At 41.6% G+C, this 25944-nt stretch overlaps 1 protein-coding gene across 5 annotated transcripts in view; it reads right to left on the reverse strand.

Annotated features, from left to right (window-relative positions):
* Nucleotides 1–1800: 1800 nt before the first annotated feature.
* Nucleotides 1801–25944, reverse strand: part of TPX2 (TPX2 microtubule nucleation factor) — a 56593-nt gene continuing 32449 nt past the window's right edge. For 4 of the 5 annotated variants that reach the window (XM_045807161.2, XM_045807143.2, XM_087853686.1 and 1 more), the window contains exons 10-18: nucleotides 25229–25397; nucleotides 21158–21299; nucleotides 20088–20304; nucleotides 9780–9875; nucleotides 8584–8760; nucleotides 8047–8193; nucleotides 5455–5566; nucleotides 4605–4792; nucleotides 1801–2629 (exon numbers count right to left, since the gene is read on the reverse strand). In XM_045807161.2, coding sequence (XP_045663117.2) covers nucleotides 2519–2629; nucleotides 4605–4792; nucleotides 5455–5566; nucleotides 8047–8193; nucleotides 8584–8760; nucleotides 9780–9875; nucleotides 20088–20304; nucleotides 21158–21299; nucleotides 25229–25397 — 1359 coding nt within the window. In that variant the 3' untranslated portion in view covers nucleotides 1801–2518. The remainder of the gene's footprint in view (nucleotides 2630–4604; nucleotides 4793–5454; nucleotides 5567–8046; nucleotides 8194–8583; nucleotides 8761–9779; nucleotides 9876–20087; nucleotides 20305–21157; nucleotides 21300–25228; nucleotides 25398–25944) is intronic. The other variant, XM_045807169.2, reaches the window with a different exon arrangement.

Below are 25944 nucleotides of genomic sequence, written 5' to 3' on the forward strand. Positions count from 1 at the left end.
AATGGGAGGAAATGGGAGACTGTATTTGAAATGAGGGTCACGTGAGGTTCCTGAAAGAGAACTCAGTACTAGACAGACTGAGCTGAGGAGAAACAGCCAGCTGCTGGGAAACTGAGGAATTCTGGGAAGCAGGAGGCAATGGATGTCTGCATCTCAATTTTAAGCTCTTTGTTCTGAAGTAATGTAATCCCATTCTATTGCCTCTCCAAGACTGTCACACATTACCACCCCGACATGGCCCTGTCTGGAGAGGGTAATCCAGAAGGATCTGCTAGGTCCATAATTCTCAGTATGCTCTTGCCAGAACCCTCATTTTGAGGGCTGGATTTATTCTCCTACCTGAAACGACCAAAACCAAAAAATGGGCAAAATATATGACACCTGATACCAGATGGAAATATATGAAGGATAGTGAACTGTCAAAAACTGATGATATGAGAGAGTGGGGAAAGCCACAGTGGACAAACACAGAGGGGCTCAAGAGATAAATAGGAGAGAAACCCAAGCAAGAGGTGACCAGAAACAATAAAAACCCTCCAGGAATCCACAAGAGATAGGAGGGCTGAGGTAGAACTGGATTTCTCACAGGACTGATACCTGTGTACCCTCAACTACCCTCTTTCTCGCATACCACGTCCAATATGTCAGTAAGTCTTGCCAGTTATAACTTCAAGATACACTCAGAACCCAACCGTTTCTCACCACCTCCACTGTTGCTACCCCAGCCCAAGCTCCTATTAGCTCTCACCTACATGCCTCCCATCCCATTCCAGTCTATTCTCCACACAGCAGAGAAACACTTACCACATGACAGAAGAGAGGACAGTTGCTTGCTTATAGTCTGTCTTCCCTCCTAAAAGGTAAGGTCCATGAAGGCAAGTTCTTCTATTTCTGTTCATTGCTGTATTCCCAGAGACTAAGTGGTCCCAAGGTATATACACTTAGCACCAAGTAAATAGTTGTTAAATGGATGGACCTGTATACTAGACTTCTAGGAAATGAATAAAGAAACTATCTTGCATCAGTGGGTCTTCAGGAGGCTCAGTGATCTGCAAATCATGTCTTGCTTTGTCATCCATCGCTGAATCTACAACAGCCTGTTCATAATGCTCACTGAATGAATAAATGAAAGGAATATAAAACAGGTTTACTATCCTCTATGGTGCCTAGGACTGGCCTGGGCAGACTATGGATGCTTTTATATCCTTTAGCACAGGAGTAGAGGACTAGTAAAGAGTAGAGTTCATAAATAATGCCGAGTCTAAAAGAAAATACACTACTTAATATGGATCTAGCAAATTCTGTGCCAGCTACAAAAAATATAGAGATGACTAAAATAATTTTTATTTTCAAGGACTAAGAAAATCTTAGGTATCTGGGTCTCTACCAGTTCGTGAACAAGTACAAGTAATTCAGCAGTATAACTGTTCTACTAGAGACATACACAAGAAGCATCTGAGAGACACACAGAAGGAACGATCACCCTTGCCTGCAGAGGTCAGGTGGTCAAGGAAGGATTTATGAAAAAGATTTTACTTTAGTCTTAGAAGGAAGCTTGCCAGATGAGAAAAAGCACATTTAGGAAAGAAGGCACAGATCTGTGTGAAGGCATAACACACAACTGCCTTCCAGAGTGGTTCCTGGAAGGGAGTTAACAAAATACAGAAGGACAGAAAAATGTTACAAAGCACTTTCCTCTAAGGACAGAGCCTGTGCTTTAAAAGTTCCTGGACCCTCCTCCTCTCAAAGTATGTGACCTCCAAAGGGGCTTGACAGAATTAAAAACAGGAAGTAACAAAATCAGGGAGGGGAAGACAAACATATTTATTCCGCTCCAGTGTATCAGAGGACTTAAAACATGTACTGCGCAGCATTCCCTGTTATTATCAGCACTGACAAGGGAAGAATGTGCCTTAACAGCAGTTCTGCCCCAAAACTTGCCGGTGGCTGCTATGAGGCTCCCCGTGGGTCCGCGGTCTTCCTTGTGGTTGTGCAGTTAATGAGGCTTCCACCCTCGAAGAGACAGGCTCCTTAACTCTAAATTCATTTTGTGCAGAGATGAGGAAAGAATCTGATATACTGACTGTTCCTCAGGTAAGCCATGACTTAAATCCTATCTTAGTATTTAACTATCTTTATTTTCTGATTAAAATGGAAAAAAAGGGGGAGGGGGCAAAGAGGCAATAGAAAGTATACTGTGCTGATACAGAGACTTTAAACTCTAGTCAGAGTTAAGACTCATATTAAAGGTCAACTGATGGTTCAAAGGAAATAACTACATGAAGTCAGAGGGAGACATGCATCAGTTGAGTCTCATTATTGGCCTCAATAATGTAGGAAAACAATTCTCAACAAAACTGGAGTCCACACTTGTCAGGTACGCTCTGTTAGGCATGAGCAGGTAAAAGTCTAGAAAGACGGGTTCTCCCCATGCCCTGGTGACAAGGAAAGAAGGCTCCTGGTTTGATGAAAAGAGCAGTTCCTGCTCCCAGGTGGTGTCTGCAGCTCACGGCTGAGGTTAGCAGTGGAATCGAGTGGAGAACTTGGGAGAAACGGGCACAGTCAGAGGCTGGTCACTGGACTTTACTTCCACACCCTGGTACTTGCGTATTGGATTTGCCTTGTGCACCTGCAGAGCAAGGGAAGATAGTTACCACTGATCAGGATGTTAGAAAAGTACTGAGTATAGCTGTTTTTATTTTTTTTCTTCCTGAGAAAATGTTTGTATAGTCTTATAAATCCAAGTCACGATCCAAAGGGTGGGGAGGAATGCAACACAGCATAATAGAAAAGCACGTGAGCTTTGGAGCCCAAGTAGGTTTTTATTCAGGTCTTGGGGGTCCCTCAGCTTGCACTAAAGAACATCAAGACTAACTCCAACTTGATTGTTTATTACTAGGTTTAACAGGGCTGTACACAATCGCAGCAGAAAAGAGATACATGTTAAGAATCTGTCAGAGTGGGGAGTGGGGGACTGGGATAACTGGGTGATGGACATTAAGGAGGGCACGTGATGTAATGAGCACTGGGTGTTATATAAGACTGATGAATCACTGAACTCTACCTCTGAAACTAATAATACACTATATGTTAAAAAAAAAATCTCCCAGAGTACAATCTTAAGCTTGAGTCTTAATATTCACCAAAACCATGGACAAACAAACAAAAACAATAACCAGGAAGGGTTGCTGGGAGAAGGCCACCCTTCCTTCTGGGCAGTCTAAAACAATCCTGAATCAAGTCAGGTTAGTCGAGAGCTAACTAGCATTAACGGAAATGTGCTTTAGGATGCTGACATCAGGGGTGCCTGGGTGGCTCAGTCGTTAAGTGTCTGCCTTCAGCTCAGGGCATGATTCCGGGGTCCTGGGATCGAGCCCCGCATCGGGCTCCCTGCTCTGCTGGGAGCCTGCTTCTTCCTCTCCCACTCCCCCTGCTTGTGTTCCTTCTCTCGCTGGCTGTCTCTCTCTGTCAAATAAATAAATAAATAATCTTAAAAAAAAAAAAAAAAAAGGATGCTGACATCAGCCTATACTGAGAATCACTGTAAGTAGCACCTCTATGACGGGGACAAACCCAAGAAGCAGTACCAAGCGTTGAAAAATCAAAGAACTTCAGGCTGGAAAAAAGACTAGTTTTGTGAGCATATCTAGAGTGGGGATCATTTTTTATCATTTCTTTATCCAATCAGCAAATGGCAGCTTGGATTTTTGCCAGGAAACTAGTCCCTTTAATAGTTTGTCCCCAGACCTTCTTGAGGCCACAGTCATCTCTGCCAACAGCTGTATCAGCAGCTGGCCTCGCCTCTTTAGACAAAACTGCAACAACTTATGTATTTATATAATAATTCTTTTATCAATCACATGAAGTTCCATCTGAAACTCTCTTTGCTCATTAATGCAGTTAATGCACCTTGCTGCCTTCCAAGTGAAAAAGTTCTTAATGTGAATTAAGCTTTCTTTCTGCATAACTTAATATCTAAATCATTACGCTAGTGTTAGCATGGAGGGTCACATAGACCAATATGTGTTATAACCCCAAGGAATTTGAGTCAATTATTAAGAGGAAAACGAAAATACAGTTGCCACATAATTCCCATGTCCTTCCCTACCTATGTATCCTTGTCTAATTGTAAAACCACTTTGGTTTTCGTAAGTTGAAAGGAAATAATAAATAAGTTAGATAAATAAACAAGTCCTAGGAGAGCCTCACTGCGCATGTTCTACCACAGCACACCCTCCTTATCAAGACCCCTGGAAGAAATTCTGTCTGAATTCTGTATCAAGACTAAATATACTTTTTTTTTTTTTTTTTAACAACTAGCTTGTTTGTATCTCATGAACACTGTGAGTTTTGTAACCAACAGTTCGTTCCTAAAAAGAGCCAAAGTTATGGCGCAAACTTTGCAGACACATGGGTCACAATGTGCACATCTTCAACATTGTTCACATCACAACTTTGTTCTTGGTTTGTGTGATTTTCCACCGTCACTCATCTTTGATATGTCCTGGTAGGCTACCTTAGATCCTTTCGGGAACAAGGCAAGGTACAGAGAAAACAAAATAGAGATAACCGTGGGCTAGTGAGTGCTCATGCTGCCCAGTTACCAGTTCTTTCCGTAGCCTGGCCAGCTCCTCCCTCTGCTGCTCTTCCTCCTGGTGCCTGGCCTCCTCCAACTGCTGGACTTTCTGAGCTTCTACCTCAGCCATTCTCTTTTCCAGCTCCTGCCGCTCCTTGGCTCTCTTCTCGGTGGCCAGCTGAAAAGGTTCCTGAACTAGAGAACCAGAGAGGCCCTCTGAGTACAGAAACAGAGAGAGTATTGGTGCACAAGCAGGACCTGCATAAACGTAGCCCCCTGGATGCAGCAAGTGGCACGGACACGCAGGGCAACAGAAAGGCTAAGCTCTAGGGAAGGCCTGTTAGCAGAAAGGTAGAACACACCACATACAAAAAGTCCTAGAATTTTAACAGTTGGAAGGGCTCCTGGAAACCATCTAATTAGGAGAAAAGTAAGACCCACACAGATGAAATAGCTTGCTCAAAACTACATAGTGATTCTAAAACAGATGTAGGAGGAGAATCCAGTTTTCTGACACCTTACCCAGTGCTTAAGGAATCAAACATTTATACCTAAGGCTTGCTTCATGGAGAACTCCAGAAAGAATTCCTGGCTTTTCCTCCCTCACTTACTACTCTTTGTAAAGTAAAGCCAATAACTGCTGTTGAAATGCCAGCTGCCTTTGCCCAGGCTCTTGTTCTATGAATCTGGCCCCAACATACACTTCAAACTCAACACAGGTACATGGCTCAACAAAGACAAAAAACCCGGTCTAAGAAGAGAACTAGATCCTCTAAAGGCAAATGCTCTGGCTGACAGAGCTGATACTGAGTCCCAGCATCCCCCCTGGGAAGTCTGACAATTCTCCCCTGATTCCCCAAGGGTACATATAATACTACCAGCAACGGATTTCTTCTCTTTCTTGGGAACAAAGGGCTCCTGGGAGATGACGGTGTTTGGACGAGCCTTGAAGCAAGCTGCTTCTCTCTGCTGTTTCAGCTCTTCCTCCAGCTATTAGAAAGAAAGTCTGTTAAATAAGCAACAGCACAACTCTCCATGACTGCTGCCTCAGTGGCTCAAGAACTAATGTTTCTAAGAGCTTCATCAATAAAGGCAGATGACTTCATCTCAACCTAGTTAAAACCCCCTTTACACTGAGTAGATCAGACTGACAACCTCTGAATCCACTGAGAACTAGAAAATATCTTTAAGGTACTTTTAAGGCCTATCTGAACACAAAAATAAACATGTAGACATTATAGCCCTTGGATGGGAACATCTATAAAGTATTCTCCCTTCCAATCCCCCAGATAATCTAACCAGAATTTTTTTTTAAGATTTCATTTATTTGAGAGAGAGAGAGAGCATGAGTGGGATGGGGAGGGGAGCGGGGAGGACAGGCAGAAGGAGAGGGAGAAGCAGACTCCCCGCTGAGCAGGGAGCCCAACATGGGGCTCAATCCCAGGACCCTGAGATCATGACCTGAGCCAAAAGCAAATGCTTAACCAACTGAGCCACTCAGGTGCCCCAAATCTAACCAGAATTTAACAAGCCTCTAGATTTAACTACTCATTTATAGGAAATACAGAAGGTACAGGAATATATTAAATAACACCATGGGAATACAATGACCAAAATCGGGACTGTGGAAAATTTATAGGACAAACAAGCCAGTTTATTCCACAAGTAATATGTAAGTAGAAGAGTCTGTAGAGAAAAAGGGGTTTAGAGATTTACCAAACAAATGCAGTATGTGGGTCTTATTTGGATCCTGATTTCAACAATTCAACTGTCTAAAAAAATTATGAGAGATTTGGAGATATAAGAACACTATTTGTCACTATTAAGGGATTACTATTAATTTTTTTTATGTGTGATAGTATTACGGGTTTTTTTTTATACTTGTATTTTTATTTTTATTTTTTTTAAAGATTTTATTTATTTATTCGACAGGATAGAGACAGCCAGCGAGAGAGGGAACACAAGCAGGGGGAGTGGGAGAGGAAGAAGGAGGCTCATAGCGGAGGAGCCTGATGAGGGGCTCGATCCCATAATGCCGGGATCATGCCCTGAGCCGAAGGCAGACGCTTAACCGCTGTGCCACCCAGGCGCCCCTATACTTGTATTTTTAAAGATACATACTGAAGATATAAAGATACATACTTATCATTACTTGCTGTTTTTAGATGAAATGAGGTGATACCTAGAATTTCCTTCAAAGTAATCCTTTGTTGGTAGAAATATCCAGTATAGAGGTTAAGTAGGTAGAAATGCAGATGAAATAAGATTTTCCATGTTTTGATCATTATAGAACCAAGTGACAGGTTCATGGAAGAAGATCCTTATACTATCCTTTCTACTTTTGTGTATGTTTGAAAACCTTTAAAAAAAATTTAATTATAGGAAATACCCCACACAGACATTTTGTATCACGGTCCTGGAAAGAGAATTAACTACCACTTCCAAACCAACAGTCCTAAATTTTCCTAGGGAACACCACCAACAAGGAAGCTATGTGCAGTTATGTAAGCAATCACATTTCTTGAACTTCCTAGAAAGATCAGCCCAGAGCTCCTTTTGGACAGAGCCCAGGATAAGTGATGATATAAAAACACTGACAAACTTAGGGATTCAGGGGAATTTTTTTCCAAATAGGGCAGAATTAGATCCGAATCACACCAACCAACAACCAATTAATTGTTTTTAATCACCTGTTATCTACAAAGAGCAAAGAGCACACTATGTTGAGAAAACAGCATACCATACTGAGGATCTATGGTGATACTGTTTCTTATCAAAGTACCAACAGAAGGGAGTGGACACGTAATGAACAAATCTAATAGATGGAATAGATGAGATCTTAAACTCCTGATGCAAAAAGAGCTTGTCAGTTCTCACATTCCCCAGATGATCACTTGGAGCGGAGGTCAGCAAACTTCAGCCTGCAGGCTAAATCCAGCTTGTAATCCTTTTTGTATAGCCCTTGAGCTAAGCCTGGTTTTCACATTTTCAAAGGGTTGAAGCACAAACACACACACACACACACACACACACAGAATATGTGACAGAGACCACATGTAACCTACAAAATCTAAAATATTTACTATCTGGTCTTTTACTTATTTATTTCTTTTTAAAGATTTATTTATTTATGAGAGAGAGAGAGCACGCAAGCTGGGGCAGGGACAATGGGAGAGGGAGACGAGCAGACTCCCTGCTGAGTGGGGAGCCTGATGTGGGGCTCGATCCCAGTACCCGGAGAACATGACTTAAGCCAAAATCAAGAGTTGGAAGCTTAACCAACTGGGCCACCCAGGCGCCCCACTATCTGGTCTTTTATAGAAAGTCTGCTGATCCCTGATTTAGAGTGAGAGTCCCTCAAATAATCCAGTATGTTAGTTCTCAGATGAATTTCAGTGTAGTGGGTCTACCTATTCTAACAAACCAACAATGAAGCAAGGAACATTTTAGCTCCTCTCCCCATCCCCCACCTGATGCTTCCAAGTCTGTGCCTTCAGAGCACCTCTTCTGTCAGTCTCCAGGCAGAAAGGCTCAATCTGAGTTGTGTTCTTCACCTTCTTCTCTGGCAGGTTAACGGTGTCAAAATGAGGCAAAGGAAGTGCCTTAAACTTGGGCACCTAACAGAAAAGAAAACATAAGATTTGAGATCCTAAGGTCTCTCTAGCCAGAAAGCAAGAGCTGCTCCAGAACATCTGGATGAATCTGAAATACAGGAAAGGCAGTTTTCTAAGCAGCATGGTATGTATAGCAGAAACAGTAAGGGACTCAAGAGGAAATCTGGGTTATCCTCCCAATATTGCCAATAACTGGCAACACGATCACAGGCAAGTCACTTAATCTCCTTGTACCAGAAGGGTTATTAAAAACTTGCCCTATTTATACTTCATAAGGTTCTTAGAGGGATCAAAGTCAGTCAGTGATTTTATAGCTAAAAGTGCAACATAAAAGATTATCTATGACAGATCAAAGAATAGTATTATGCTACTTGCAGAAATGGAAACACCTACCTCCCCTTTCTGCAGTTCTTTTATTTTCTTCTCCTTCTGTAACTGACGTTCTTTGTCTCGAGAATCAAAAGAGAAAGGGCATATTTCCACAGTTCTTGCCTCTGGGATTTGGGGCTTAAAAGGCACCCCATAATGTGGCACAGGTTGAGCTCTTATCACTACCGGCTCCTCCTCTTCCTAAGGGAGAAACTGTAGTTTAGACACGAGTTCTTTCTCACCTCCTCAGAATGTGGTGTCAGAAGATAGTATTTGAGAGAAATCATTAATTAAGGCAGGTCACTCAACCTCCTAGGTGTCTTTGCTTCCTTTTCTACCAAAGAGGGATAATACCTAAGTCACCTACCACTTCACAGGGGTGAGACCAGTGTGAAAGCATTTGATAAAGGACAAACACAATTACTCTTAAAGGATCTAAATTTTTTCACAGGAAGATTGTAAAAATGAAAAGAGATCAAACAGTGTGAACCAAATGGAGAGGAGAGGTACTAAGCATATACCTTGGCCTCTTCTTTGACCCAGCCTCCAGACTCCACTAAAACATGTGACTGGCAGTTAATGGTTGCCAAACCCAGAATAGGACCAAGTAAGTTGTTTGGGTTCAAGCTGGTAACATAAGATTACAGTGTATTTTAGTTTCAAATGAACCTATAAAAAGGTTTATGCTTGAGATCTGCTATAAAATTACCCTAACTCTGGATATTTATAGATAAAAATGGGAGATGTAACAAGAAACTAGCCTGATCAATGACAGCTACATATTCCAATTTCATGAACCATCACCATACAGTCACCTTAGCAACCCTTGGGTTAGTGGAGATCAGACAGGGCGGATATAACTGCTCAGTGTGATTTTAAAAACCCCTCACTGAATGGTGACAAAAACTTAGGCAAAATAAAATACAGGGCTTGTCAACTTTTGATCCAATTATGACAGGCTGCTTTTCAATGCTATAGAAATGGACAAGGGTCCAAAAAGTTGCATAACCAGTCACTACTGAAAGCCAAAAGATTCATACCCTTACCAACTACTTGGCTCTTGGGGAAGCAAAAAAGATAATCAAATGTTCATACCCACTGTTAAAGACAACTCCAGATAAGAGTGACTGCCTTTGAATTCCATTAAGCTTAAGAAAGAGGAATGCTTAAATTGATAAAAAAGATAAAGGAAGAAAACTCTCTCTATCACAGGGAATCACCTCATCTTCTTTGGTGGGCATTCGGATTCTGTTCTTCAAGGCAAATGCCGGTGACTTGGGGACAGTGACTGGAAGTACTTTCTTTTCAGGAACACCCTGCAAGGAGTAAGCAATTCAATTAACATCCCAGAACAATCTCTACTAGGCTGTGTGATAAGATCAAATCCCTCTGGGGTGGTTGGGTGGCTCAGTCGGTTAATCGTCTGCTTTTAGCTCAGGGCATGATCCCAAGATCACAGGATTGAGGCCCGAGTCGGAAGAGCAGCAAAGAACAAGGGCATGGCTAGAGTACTATATTCAGTAAAAACAGGATTCATCACAATCTTTTTTGGTGCTTATGAAAAACACCACAACAGAAAACAAACTAATTTTTTATTTATTTTATTATTTTATTGCCGATATTTTATTGTTTCTCTCCCTTACTATACTCTAATCCCTCAAAAACAAAAGTCAAAAAACGCTTCCAAGTGTATCTAGGCTCAGAATAGATACTGTCCATTTTCTTGATCCTATTCCTCATACAAATCTACAAGAGAACTTATGTTCGAAAACACCACCCTCAGGGCGCCTGGCTGACTCAGTTGGTACAGCACGTGAGTCCTGATCCCATGGTTGCCTGCATGAGCCCCATGTTGGGTGTAGAGATTACTTAAAAAGAAAATCTTAAAAAGAAAAAAAATCACCCTCAAAATGCAAAAGGAAAAAAGTATTGGGCAAGAGCTAGTTAAATTTCCTTCTGCCAAACAAATAGACAAAGAACAAGAACAAGCAGTTCACAAAGATACACAAGAGACTTGATCTCAATAATTTTTAAAAATATAAATTAATCAGGTTATTCTTCACCTATAAGATTGAGTAATATTAGAAAGACTGATTAATACCAGTGTTGGCATGCACGAAACAGAAGTCAGCACTCACATACAGTTGGGTAAGAATACAGGTCATAAATTGGTACAACCTTTGGGAATTACCTATTAAATTTTTCTTAAGATTTTATTTATTTGACAAGGAGAGAGAGAGCATGCACGTGAGAGAGCAACAACCTGAGCCGAAAATAGACACTTAACCGACTAAGTCAGTCAGGCACCCCCACCTTTTTTTTTTTTTTTTTAAAGATTTTATTTATTTATTAGACAGAGATAGAGACAGCCAGCGAGACAGGGAACACAAGCAGGGGGAGTGGGAGAGGAAGAAGCAGGCTCATAGCGGAGGAGCCTGATGTGGGGCTCGATCCCATAACGCCGGGATCACGCCCTGAGCCGAAGGCAGACGCTTAACCGCTGTGCCACCCAGGCGCCCCCCACCTTTTTTTTTTTTTAAAGATTTTATTTATGGGGCGCCTGGATGGCTCAGTCATTAAGTGTCTGCCTTTGGCTCAGGGCGTGATCCCAGGATCCTGGGATCGAGCCCCACATCAGGATCCCTGCTCCGCTGGGAGCCTGCTTCTTCCTCTCCCACTCCCACTGCTTGTGTTCCCTCTCTTGCTGGCTGTCTCTCTCTCTGTCAAATGAATAAATAAAATCTTTAAAAAATATATTTTATTTATTTATTTGATGGGGGGGATTACCTATTAAATTTTTAAATGGTCATACTCTTTCATCCAATATTCCACCTCTAGTATTTGATCTCTAGTTTAGTTTTTGTTTTTAGTATTATTTCAATATATTTTGTAAAAGAATAAAAATTGCAAATAATTCAATTATTTATCAAGAAAGGATCAGTTAAATCCTTTTTTAAATTGTTGAGCACCCATGCAAAAGAATATTATACAGCCATGAAAAAGAATTAAGTAACTCTTTATTACTGACATATGACAGTGTTCATAATATTGAGGGGAGAGTGACAAGTTGCTGAAATAGAATTAATTATATATATAACTTAAGCATAGAAAATAAAATGTGGGAAGAACAGCTGTTAACTCTCATCATACCTCTTTGAGAGGAGATTAAGGGAAGCAATTAATTTTCTATATTCCATAATTCTCATACATTCAAGTACTCTGAAGATTTTTCCCTTCATGATTCCAAAACACTGCCAACATTTTAAATCCTTGCAGGCTGAGTTACCTGTACCATATTGTGCACATCATTTAAGACTAACACATTTTAGAAAGTTGTTCCATAAGCACTTTCTGATTCTCATAGAATTTATACTCTATCACAAATCTGGCAATTAATCCTAACTACAAAATGGTATCTCTTGGGCTTTTTTGAATGAAGTGTTAAGACCAGATCAATTTAAAAAAGATAAAAATAAAAACTGCAACATTATTTACAACAGCCAAACCATGGAAGCAGCCCAAGTATCCACTGATAAATGGCTAAAAAAGATGTGGTGCGTGTGCGTGTGTGTGTGTGTATACATATGTGTGTATACGTGTATACACACACGCACACACACCCCCCAATACCAATGGCATATTATTCAGCCATTACAAAAAGCCATTTACAACAACATTGGATGGAGCTGGACAGTAGAGTGCTAAACAAAATCAGTCAGTCAAAGACAGACAAATACCATATGATTTCACTCATACGTATAATTTAAAAAACAAATGAGCAAAGGAAAAAAGAGAGAGACAGAGAGAATCCAAGAAACAGACTCTTAACTACAGAGAACAAACTGATGGTTACTGGGAGGAGTGAGGGGTGAGGCTGGTGGTGGGATGGGAGAAATAGGGGATGGGGGTTAAAGAGTACACTTATCATGATGAAAAAATAAAATAAAATGATAAAATCAAACCCTTATTTGTTACATTCACATGTGTATGTTGCCTCCCTCTGCCCTCTATTCTGCTTCCTCTCCACCTCTTTACCACCATACACAGGCCACACCACCGATTGCCTGCACCATTCCACTAGCCTTGTAATATTCTTTCAGCTTATCATCTAATTCCTCCAATCCATCTTCTATATATAGTGAGAATTATTTGCCTAAGACGCATCGGATCACATAACTTCCTGACTTAAAGTTCTTTAATGGCTCCTATGCTACCTACAATAGTATAACAAATTCCTTGCCATGAAGTACAAGGTGCTTCATAATATGCAGCCCTGCCTGACTCTCCAGCCTTACCTCTTGCCTTTCCCTTGGAGGAGGCTCACCCTCCAACCGCTACGAACCACTGGCAGTTGCCAAAATGTTAACGCTGGTTCTCTGAATACCTTTGTTTGTGTTCTCTCTGAAATGTCCCAGCTGCTTGGAAGCACCTAAGCCTTCTTTTCAAGCCTCCACTGAAGCATCTCTTCTTTTATAAAGGCTTTCCATTGATCGCTCCACTCCCAGAACCTACGAAATGACCCCCTTTCCCTGTATATAGTTCTATGACAGTACAGAAGTTTTGTATAAAACTTCACAGCACTTGTGTATTTAGATGTTCAACTCCCGCTAGCCTTCGAGAGTGGGGACTGTTACTCCATTTATCCCTAGTACCTCACAAAGACCTGGCAAGTGTAAGGCATTCAGTAAATTCATTGAATACATATAGTAAAAATGAATAACGGAATTTATACCTTGGACTCTTGGAATCTACTTTATACCTTGGGAGAGAGACTTCTCCTTAAAACATGTTTGGAGTGGTGCCTGGGTGGCTCAGTCAGTTGGGCGTCTGCCTTCGGCTCAGGTCATGATCCCAGGGTCCTGGGATAGAGCCCCACACCGGGCTCCCTGTTCAGCGGGAAGCCTGCTTCTTCCTCTGCCTGACCACTCCCCCGTGCTTGTGCGCTCTCTCTCTTTTATTTTTATTTTTTATTTTTTTTTTATTTTTTATTTTTTTAAAGATTTTATTTATTTATGTGACAGAGAGACAGCCAGCGAGAGAGGGAACACAAGCAGGGGGAGTGGGAGAGGAAGAAGCAGGCCCATAGCGGAAGAGCCTGATGTGGGACTCGATCCCGGATCGCCAGGATCACGCCCTGAGCCGAAGGCAGACGCTTTAACGACTGCACCACCCAGGCGCCCCTCTCTCTCTCTTTTAAATAAATAAATAAAATCTTTAAAAAAAAATGTTTGGAATGTTTTTCTTGGAGTGGCCTTCAAAGCTAATTTTTAAGCAATGCAAGGTAGTCGCTCAATATTTACTTTTTTTTTTTTTTTAAAGATTTTATTTATTTATTTGACAGAGACAGCCAGCGAGAGAGGGAGCACAGCAGGTGGAGTGGGAGAGAAAGAAGCAGGCTCCCAGCAAAGGAGCCCGATGTGGGACTCGATCCCAGAACGCCGGGATCACGCCCTGAGCCGAAGGCAGATGCTTAACGACTGCGCCACCCAGGCGCCCCTCAATATTTACTTTTAATTAGCAAAACTATTTCCAGCTCTATTATCCTGGACTACTTAGTTTTAGTTCCAAATGATTTAGATTAGCTCTTAAAAGCAAATTAATCTTTAAAATATGAACATTTGCCACTGCTGAAGAGATCCAAGACTGTGTGCCAGAGGGTCCAAGATAAGTGGCTTTCCCAAAATGTATTATATAGTATCAGTCATTGAAAAGAATTTATACCCTGCTAAGATGACCACTGTAAAGAGAATGCTCATTCTGCTGTGGAAGCTGTTTTCTAAAGAAAGCCAGGATCACTAGGAACAGTGAAATCCCATAGAGCAGAAATTGTACTGAGAGTGACAAAAGTCCGTGAAATGGGTGTTCAAATAATGCTTACCATAAAACAACAAGAGCCTGTTGTTCTACAGGTGGCCGCCAGCCTCTTGCTCAAGCACATTCAGGGCATGTGGGAGTGGGAAGAACATGAAGCAAGGCTCAGAGGTTGGTTCTAGCCCTTGCTCTGATTCTAATCTGCATAACTTGGGGCACATTAGAGAGACTTCTAGGCCTTGGGTTTTTGTTTTTTAAGATTTTATTTATTTGAGAGAGAGAGCGTGAGCGAGAGAGCAGAAGCAGGGGGAGCAGCAGAAGGAGAGAAGCAGACTCCCTACTGCACTGGGAGCCCGACATGGGGGCTCGATCCCAGGACCCTGACATCATGACCTGAGCCAAAGGCAGATGCTTAGCCAACTGAGCCACCCAGGTGCCCTGGTTTGGTTTTATTTTTTAAGATTTTATTAATTTGAGAGAGACAGAGTGCAAGTGGTTGGGGGCAAGAGAAGGAGAAGCAGACTCCCTGCTGAGTGTGGAGCCCAACGCAGAATCTGGTTCCAGGACTCTGAGATCATGACCTAAGCCAAAGTCAGACACTTAACTGAGCCACCCAGCTCATTTCTTCTCATAAAATAAAGTATTAGAAATAAATACCTGATGATTCATTTAGCTCTAAAATAATCCGTCTTTCCCTTTCTTCCCCTCTCTGCATCCACCCGGCAGAGATCTGCATTTTAAAAGAGCAAGGGAAATCTCTAATAAATAAGCCACCAAAGAGCTATGAGTGCGCTCAATCCTCACTAATTGGGGAAGAGGAAGAGGTAATTTATGAACATCAAATCTGCAGGAACGACCCACCCACACCCCATCTCTTCCGCAATCAACACTAACTGGAGGCTCAATCAGAAATTTAAAAAACCAGGGGCACCTGGGTGGCTCAGCTGGTTAAATGCCAGACTCTTGATTTCGGCTCAGGTCATGATCTCAGGGTCGTGAGACTGAGCCCCATGTCGCGCTCCACACTCAGCACAGAGTCTGCTTGAGATTCTGTCTCCCTCTACCCCTCCCTCTGGTCATGCTCACTGGCTCTAAATAAATAAATAAATAAATAAATAAATAATTTGTTTTTAGATAAAAATTTAAAAAATGAATATTGGGTTTCTAAAAACAGGTGGCTTCTTGTTTTGCTATTTTAAGTTTTCCTAGTTGTAAGCTCCTTGAGGGCAGGAATGTCACCATTTACATTCCTTTGCATTCTCCACAGGACCTACAAGAAGTAGTAATTAGTTCCATGAACATATGTTGATTGACAGTACTATCCTTATGTGTTTACATATCAATCTGCTCTACCAAACTGTGAAAACTTTGAGGACGAGGGCTGTGTTTTCCCCCACCTTTGAATTCCCAGTACCTAACACAGCCTAGGCCGGCGCATTTCAGCTGGTACTGTACTCACTCAATTATCCAACATCAGAGTGCTTCTGCAGCAATATTAGGTGCAGGGGATATAAAAGTGAGTAAGACAGATAAACACAGTCCCTGCTTTCAGGGAGCTCACATTCTAGTGGAGGAAAAGAACAACGAAAAGGTAACAAATCAGGTATTCCCTGATTTTCAAAAGTGCTCTGAAGAAACCTAGCAGAACGTGCAGCTCAAGGATAATGGGGGGAAGCTCCTAATGGGAAGCTCCAGGAAGATAGCTCTAAAGAAGTGATATGTGGTTAGAAGTGGGCAATGTGTGGGCAGATGGCACATTTAGGGAAAGCAGCCCAGGATGGGGAAGGGAGTGTCAGGGGTGAACACTTCTCCTTATGGCAGGATATGCCGCCAAATGTCCCGGGACAAGATCAGTTAGGAAATTACTGTGAAGCAATGTTATCTCACAGCGTATGGGAAAAAAAAAAAGTCTGCTGGTCTCCCCAAGTCATCCCTAAAATATCGCTGCTAAAATTACTCACTGGCCTCACCGACACCACACCTACCTCTGTGGTGCCCCAGCTCCCCGCTAGATGTCGGCACCAAGTTCACATTTCACACCCTTGAGCTCAAGCTTTTCATCACTCCACCTCTGCCCCAAGAGCCCTTTTTTCATCTCTGCCTCATGGCCCACTGCTGCCCAAGCCCATCTCTCATCAGCCCCGTTGTCTCCTTGCCACCTATCAATCACAAGTTGAAGAGCACAAGAAATACCGTAAGGACACGTGGAAAGAGCTTCAGCACCAGAGGGACATGGATGAAGAGCAACAGTGACAAACAGACAAGCTGCACTTGGGCTCTGGGAAGCAGGCTCCTCTGTTCTGCTAGAAGAGTCCAGAACTAGAAGTAACAGGACAGAATCTCAATTCTGCCTCCAATTTTTAAAAATGGTTCTATGAGCAAGCCACATTCCCGTTTCAAAGCCTCCCTTTCCAAAAAATGAAGAGGGTGAGAGAGAATACACCTAAAGTCTCTTATGCTTTGCTTCTCTAGAAACCAATAGTTGAAGTGAAATTCCTGGAAATTTTAGAAGGGAGAACTACAAACAGCCAATGTCAAATGCAAAAACGGAGTTTGCAAATAAACAACAGTAAGTTGATACTGTGGGGTAAAATAATATAGTGCTCGAGGAGATGATGGGTTCAAATCCTGGTTCTGCATACTAGATACCTCCTAATGTCTCTTCCTCAACTAAAAAATAGGGCTAAAAATAAAACCTATCTCTTAAGAATTGTTTCAAGAAGTACGATAATCTACATAGAACACTCGGAATGAGGTAAGCATGCGATAAAATGACAGTTATTACTATTAACAACATGACTGCTTACTGTGTGTCAGACACTAAGTTCTCACTGGGGCTCTCTCTAATCTATGCTGCACATAACAAATCAAAACCCCAGGGGTGGGGCCCAGGAATCTGTTTATGTAATAGGATCCTCAGAGGATTCTGAGAAGCAGCTGGATTTGGCAAACACTTCCCTGGAGCACACCACGTCAATTCAGTTGCATCTTACTTACTTACCTAGTGCATTGCTGACTGCTTATTCAGAATTCTCCACAAGGCACAACCTGGTACAAGGCTACTCTAAGATCTCACTTAACTAAACTCTTACTGAACTCTAGGGACCCTTCCACAGGCACCACTTCACCCTAGCATGTCCAAAGGAAAACTGCCAGCCCCATTTCCTAAATCAGCATTTCTAAAAACAAAGTTCAGGTAAGACGGATAATATGAAGAGGATGTTAGGTGGGATGCAGACTACTTTTCTTCTAAAAACAAAGTTCAGGTAAGACGGATAATATGGAAGAGGATGTTAGGTGGGATGCAGACTACTTTTTTTAATAGTCACATATTTCCTAAGACCTTTCTATTTAAAAAGGTACCTTCTATTTTAATATAAGAGCACAGACCCTGAAACCATACTACCTAGTATCTATCCCAGCTCTCCCATTGGTTAATTCATGATCTTGGGCAAGTTATTTAATCTCTGTATTGCCTAACTGTAAAACAGACTGATAATAAGACCTATAGTATTTACCTCATAGAGTTATTATGAGAATTAAATAAGTTATTATATAAATTGAAGAGCTTAGACTAAAACTTGGCACATAATAAGCTCTATATATTGGCTATTACTATTGCTATTCATGGCAAAAAGTACTGGTTTTCCATTTACATAGTGATTTAAATGTTCCCTTTAAAATTACTTTAAAAATGAGTTGATTCTGAGAATATATAAAGTCAGGGGTGCCTGGGTGGCTCAGTCAGTTAAGTGCCTGCCTTATGGCTCAGTTAAGTGTCTGCCAAATGAATAAATAAAATCTTTCTTTTTTTTTATAAGATTTGATTTATTTGAGAAAGAGAGAGAGAGAGATAGCAAGAGAGAGTATGAGCAGGGAAGTGGGGGGAGAGAGGGAGAGGCAGGCTCCCCGCCCAGCAGGGAGCCCGATGCGGGGCTTGATCCCAGAACCCTGGGATCATGACCTGAGCAGAAGGCAGCTGCTTGGGGCGCCTGGGTGGCACAGTGGTTAAGCGTCTGCCTTCGGCTCAGGGCGTGATCCCGGCCTTATGGGATCGAGCCCCACATCAGGCTCCTCCCCTGGGAGCCTGCTTCTTCCTCTCCCACTCCCCCTCCTTGTGTTCCCTCTCTCGCTGGCTGTCTCTATCTCTGTCGAATAAATAAATAAAATCTTTAAAAAAAAAAAAAAGAAGAAGGCAGCTGCTTAACAGGCTGAGACACCCAGATGCCTCTGAATAAATAAAATCTTTAAAAAAAGGGGGGGGGGACACCTAGGTGGCTCAGTCCATTAAGCGCTGCCTTTGGCTCAGGTCATGATTCCAAGGTCCTAGGACTGAGTCCCTTATCAGGCTCCTTGCTTCGCAGGGAGCCTGCTTCTCCCTCTGCCTGCCACTCCCCCTGCTTGTGCTCATGCTCTCTCTCCAACAAATAAATAAATAAAATCTTTAAAAAAAAAAAAAGAAAAGTGGTCTCATATGCCAAAAGCTCTCTGTTGAAAGAAGACAAGGGGTGGGAAGAGGGGAATAACTATTTCTAAGCATTATGATGCGTTTTTAAAGCCGGGAAAATATAACTTTGGATTGCTTCTGACTTAGTGCTAAGAAAATAGAGTAAACAAAACTACACAGTCCAAGGTAATATATTGGTGCACAGTTTCATTTAAAACCACAGTGACTCAAAAGGACGAGCAAAAAGAAAGAAAACAGGAAAACAGAATTCTTAGTACCTGGACATAAATCAGTCCAATGCAGGAAGAGAATATTTCCCCATCTGCACAGAAATTATCTAAAACCCACCTTTGCATTTACGTAGATGAACTCTATTACTTGTTCTTTGACTGTGGCATCTCTTCCTAATTGTATATTTTCTCTAAAATCCTAACTATAAGCCCACCAGCACACTACAACCCACTTCTCTGATCTAGTTTCTACTTGGTCCTCTTGATATACTTCATTTTTCCAGCTTAACTGACTCCACCCACTTTCCAGTAACCCCCCTACCGTATTTCCCACCTTCAGGCTTTTATGTTACTTCCACTGCCTGGAATGCTCTGCCAGTCCATTTCACTTGCATTTCTACAAGTCCAAATTCTACCATATAATGGAGAGGCAACCTAACGAAGTGTTAAGATCATGAACTCTGGAGCCACAGTGCCTGAATTCTTATCCTTATTCCACCATTCACTAGCTGAGTGTCCTAGGAATGACTCTTAACCTCTCTGCACCTCAACTGCCTCATCTGAAACTGGTGATAATTACAGTAAATCACCTGAAGGCGTTGTGGTCAAAATGAATGGGTTAATACACGGAAGGGGCTTGGAGCCTACCTGGCACATAGTGAAAGTTTTGGCTATTAGGATAGTAACAACACATGATGATGATGATGTGAAGGCTCGGGTCATATGCTCCCTCCTCCACAAAGCATTCGCTAAACCTTCCGTCTTGAAGAAATCATTATCTCCTTTGAGTTCCTATAGTACTGTTAACTGTCACCTCTCTTAGAACACTTCTGTCTAATTTTATATTATTTACACATATGTTGCCTCCCTTATTCGACTTTAAGTTTCCTAAAAGCAAAATCCATTTATGTCTCTTTATCACCTACAGCTCCTAATACAATGCCCTGGTCATAGTATCTACTCAAACATTTGTGAATGGGTGGATATTTGGTCACAAGCAGGATGCTTCTGCCAGCATGCAGAGCCTCAACCATTCTTACCACAACATCTTCCAAGATTTTAGTCGGGCAAGGTCTGGAGTGAAATTCAAAGTGTTCATCCTCTGATTTCTTCTTTGACTCCCGCTCCTGGATTCTCTTCTCAATTTCCAAATCAAAGCCAATAGGCTGGGTGGGTGGCTTCACAGGTGGTTTCTTGGGCAAGATGGGCCCACCTTCAAGAATTCTGGGATCAAGCTCCCGTGCTTTGAATTTGTATCTGTAAGATGAGAGTTTAAATGACAACCACAAAAAAATTTTTGTTAATAAAATAAAAGCTACACAAACAACAAAGTAGGCCAAAACAGAAAAATAGTAATTATTACGATTACCCAAGCACAGCAAAATTTCGATTCTCTCCATAGCCATTTCTCTACTTCAAGAGCAAAGAATAAAGGAGCCAGTCCTAACATTCCCACCTCTTTAAAGATTAGGGTTTCTTTTCCCAGAGGAAGCTGCCCCTCCTCAAAAGAAGTACAAAAAGGAATGAAAGCAGAATACAGGAGACGGGGCACCTGGGTGGCTCAGTCGTTGAGCGTCTCCCTTCGGCTCAGGTCATGGTCCCAGGGTCCTGGGATCAAGCCCCGCGTGGGGCTCCCTGCTCAGCGGGAAGCCTGCTCCTCCCTCTCCCACTCCCCCTGCTTGTGTTCCCTCTCTCACTGTGTCTTTCTCTGTCAAATAAATAAAATCTTAAAAAAAAAAAAAAAAAAGAATACAGGAGACAAACTCCAGCGCTAACAACCACATTATGTTCCACTTTCCTCCACCAATAATAGCTGTAATGAGCCCTTGGGTAGCCATAAAGAGTGGGATCTACCTAAACGAAGCTCAGAGGACACGCCTTAACTTCTCCCACCCCAACTTCAGCATTTGTTTTTTACCAGTTTATACTCCAGGATATCTCCATATTCCCACTTCTAATCTCTTAATCATTCAGGCAGGGGCACAGACTGTAGAGAGCCTGTAACTCAAATGCCATAAATTCCAATGGCAAGAAAAACAGCAACTATCCCCATTATAGAACTGAAAAGAAAGCAGGTACTTGGAACTCTTCCTCCCCTGACGGAACTTACTGTTGCAGTTTCTCAAGCTCCTCTGCCTCCTGATCCGCCGCACTTTTGCAGGTCACAGGCCTTGTGCGCTGTTTGGTTTGCAACACAGGAGTCTGTGGGTCTCTGGATATCTTGACCACAGCATATTTGGAGGGTAACAGAGCTGTAAAACAAGATCACAGGCCTAGCTCTCCGAGACCCTGTTTACTGTAGGTGCTGACTCGGCTAGGCAGCCCGCGATGCCATCCACACTCAGCTCTGCTCATGTCAGCCAACCTGACAAACATGCAGTCCCTTCTCGCCAGGCACTCTTTATTGAGGGGTATGATGAAGGCCGTCTTTGGGTAAACTCTACTATCATTTTCTGAACTTAAAATCCATTTGTGTCTGATGGACTCATCACTACACGGCATGTACTGCCTTTCTATTGATAATGCCAACTATTTTGGTTGTTATTGACACATAAGATTTTTGCTTATTCTAGCTTTAAAATAAGGCCTTTCTAAAGATCAAGTAATAACTCTCAATTTTGTGAATTCCCTAAAAGCATCTACATCAAAACATCAAGACCACCTCTCACTCGGGGCGCCTGGGTGGCTCAGTTGTTAAGCGTCTGCCTTCGGCTCAGGGCGTGATCCTGGCGTTCTGGGATCGAGCCCCACATCAGGCTCTTCTGCTGGGAGCCTGCTTCTTCCTCTCCCACTCCCCCTGCTTGTGTTCCCTCTCTCGCTGGCTATCTCTCTCTCTGTCAAATGAATAAATAAAATCTTTAAAAAAAAAAAAAAAAAAGACCACCTCTCACAGAAAGTCAAATAGAGAAAGTGAAAAAACTATGTCAAAGCATCAATACTTTTATTTTTTTTAAAGATTTATTTATTTATTTGACAGAGAGAGAAAGAGAGTGCACAAGCAGGGGGAGTGGCAGGCAGAGGAAGAGGGAGAAGCAGGCTCCCTGCTGAGCAGGGAGCCCGATGCGAGGCTTGATCCCAGGACCCCAGGATCATGACCTGAGCCAAAGGCAGATGCTTAACCGATTGAGCCACCCAGGCGCCCCTCAAAGCATCAATCTTAAGACCATCACTACCATTCATAGAAAACATTGATTCACCTGACCAGGGCAACCTTATCAATTTTTATAATTATGTAGAATGAATCCCCTAATTTAGATCTGATCACATAACAGCAGGAGACAGAAACCAAATCTATTTATTTTAGAAATAAGCCAGTCTTCAAGTATACATACAACCATTATTTATAACTATATAAAGTTTTAAATAAAAATTGCAGAAAATACACCATACACAAAAATAAATTCAAAATGGATTAAGGACCTAAATGTCAGATCTGAAATCACAAAAACCTAGAAGAAAGCACAGGCAGTAATTTCCTAACATCGGCCACAGCAACATTTTCCAGATATGTCACCTGAGGCGAGGGAAATAAAAGCAAAAATAAACTATTGGGACTACATCAAAATAAAAAGATTCTGCACAGCAAAGGAAACAACAAAACTAAAAGACAACCTATGAAAGGGAGAAGATATTTGCAAACAACATATCCAATAAAGGCTTAGTAGTCAAAATACATAAAAAACTTATACAACTCAACACCAAAAAATCCCTAATAATCTAATTTGAAAATGGGCAGAAGACATGAACAGACATTTCTCCAAAGAAGACACACAGATGGCCAACAGACACATGAAAAATGCTCAATATCACTCATCATCAGGGAAATGCAAATCAAAACCACAATGAGATCACCTCACATGTGTCAGAATTGCTAGAATCAACAACATAAGAGGAGGCACCAGATGGCTCAGTCTTCGGTGTCTGCCTTTGGCTCAGGTCATGATCCCGGGGTCCTGGGATCGAACCCCACATCAGGCTCCCTGCTCAGCAGGGAATCTGTTTCTCCCTCTCCCTCTGCCCCTGCCCTGATCGTGTTCTGTCTCTCTCTCTACCTCTCTCTCTCAAATAAATAAATAAATAATCTTAAAAAAAAAAAAAAAATCCAGAATGAAACATAAGAAACAGGTGCTGGCATGAATGTGGAGAAAAAGGAACACTTGCAAATGGTGGGAGTGCAAACTGGTGCAGCCACTGTGGAAAACAATATGGAGGTTCCTCAGAATATTAAAAATAGAATTATCATATGATCCAGTAATTCCACTACTGGGTATTTACCCAAAGAATACAAAAACACAAATTCAAAAAGATATGTGCACCCCTATGTTTATGGTAGTGTTATTGACAATAGCCAAGTTATGGAAACAAAACAAGTGTCCATCAATAGATGAATGGATAAAGAAGACATAATATATATGTGTATACACACACACACAGGAATATTACTCAGCCATAAAAAAGAAGGAAATCTTGCCATTTGCAACAGCACAGTTGGATCTAGAGTATAATGCTAAGTGAAATAAATCAGTCAAAGAAAGACAGATACCATAAGATTTCACTCATATGTGGAATTAAAAAAACAAAACAGGAGGGGCGCCTGGGTGGCACAGCGGTTAAGCGTCTGCCTTCGGCTCAGGGCGTGATCCCGGCATTCTGGGATCGAGCCCCACATCAGGCTCCTCCGCTATGAGCCTGCTTCTTCCTCTCCCACTCCCCCTGCTTGTGTTTCCTCTCTCGCTGGCTGTCTCTATCTCTGTCGAATAAATAAATAAAATCTTTAAAAAAAAAAAAAAAAAAACAAAGGGAAAAAGACAAATAAAGAAACAGATTCTTAACTATAGAGAACTGATGGTTACCAGAGGGGAGGTAGGTGGAGGGACGGGTGAAATAGGTGTAGGGGATTAAGAGTACTCTTATCACGATGAGCACTGAGTAATGCATAAAATTGTTGAATCACTATATTGTACACATGAAACTAATAAAACACTACATGTTACTATACTGGAATTAAATTTTTTTTTAATTGCAGAAAATAATTTTTCTTTCTATTTGCCAGGACCAAGATTCTAAAAGCAGGGCATATCAGACTCTAAAAGTCATATATTATTTGGAAAGTCATGTTTAATATTTAAATTTCCATTAGAATAAAAAAAAACAATTTCATTATTTTTCTAACATAAAATTTGACAAAATGACTACTGGAACATAATAACAATATTAAGGAATGCTATACTTAAAGAAGCTTGCCTCACTGCCTAACACAGCACTAAACAATGCCTATGCAAGAGCAGAAAACACTGAGACCTTCAAATGCAAAATGACCAAATTCTGCTTTATCCATTATGCTAGTCCTATATTCTGGACAACTATTTTGTACCACTTCCATTTCTCAAACTTCCTTACCTTCCTTCTTGCAGTAATTATTTTCATAAAGACAAAGGCTAGATTAGAACCCTCTCATGTGTTCATCCCAAACCTACAAACCTGCCAGCATTTACACCCATTTCTCTCTCTTCCACCCTCCCTTCAAAGAATAAGCACTCCACCTGAGAGCTAAGTATCCCTCCCCTACCTGCCCATGCAGGTATCAATCACTGGTTATCTCCTTTCTGCCCTGGATCTTCAACTTCTTTCACTGCCAGGGACTTCTCAGGATAAAGACATATTCTACCTATCTCCCCCATGTCTTGACTCTTACATCTCCCTCTACATTCATAGCACGTACCGTAATTTGTAATGATCTATTTATCTCTCTCACTGAGTTAGAAACTTGATACTGAGTAGCACCAAGTACATTTTATTCACTGATATACCCCCTACACCCAACAGTGCCTGGTTTGTAGTGGTAAAGTTTGTTGAATGGCTGAACAAAACCACACAACCCTGAATGAATGGAATGCTTTCATTTTCTATAGGTCAGTAGCTGCACCATGACACTTTGACACATGGCAAAGGTATAATTCCTGGCCAATTACTGATCAGGAGGATCAAGGTGGTTGATGGATATAAGCAGACAGATAGCCAGGGTGGGGTGGGGAAAGTCAGAGATGCTCAATGGTACATTCGTTGTCTGCATACAGGCACATGCCATAGTTTAGTTCAAAAGCTAGGATTTCAACTAAAGACAAATTTGTATAAGCAAAGGGAATTCTAGGGGAGGCTATAACAGTGGTATGAAACTTACTATCATCCTTTTTGCTCCTCAAGTGATATCTGTTAGGGGTTCGTTTATGAAAGGCTTCGACCTGCTGTGCAAGGGGCACGTACGTAGAAGCTGTTTCATCAAATGTTCTTTTCTTTCCTTGGGACAGGTTGAAAGGCTTAATAATGGTGCATCCCTTAGTCACTCGGGCCTGTAAAGAAAGAAGTTGTTTTCCAAATGAAGTGTTATGGAAGAGCTCAGATCTACCACAAACCATATATTCAGCACATAGGATCAAAAGAAAAAAGGCCTGTGGTGAAGCCAAGATTATTATTCTTAAATTTGTCAGTCCTTGAGCAAGGGTTAAAACTAGTCTATTCCCATCTTTTTAAAAAAGGGAGAAAGGATCTAGCACTTAACAAATTGTCTGTTCTACAATAGCAAATAAGGTGATTTTTCCCAAGCACATCAATGTTTTAAAGCCAGCAAGAACAAGTGTTCTGAGAATTAGAAGGGAAAAAAAAGCTGCAAAGGTATTGCCCTCACCCCCAATCTCATTAAGAAAAAGCTGATTTGGGTTCTGGGTCTGGATCAGGCCAGGTAGCTGCCTGAATCAGAATCTCTGCAGACATCCTCCCCAAAACTAAGAGATGAAGAAGCCTAGTCCTTGGATGATTCATTTTCATAAAACTGATCTCTGATTGGAAACAAAACTCTTTAAGGACTGACATCTCAAAGGAAGAAGCACAACCCCAGGG

This window comes from Ursus americanus, chromosome 22 (assembly GCF_024610735.1).
Source record: "Ursus americanus isolate L20-20 chromosome 22, mUrsAme1.1.p, whole genome shotgun sequence".
NCBI classification, from domain to species: Eukaryota; Metazoa; Chordata; class Mammalia; order Carnivora; family Ursidae; genus Ursus; species Ursus americanus.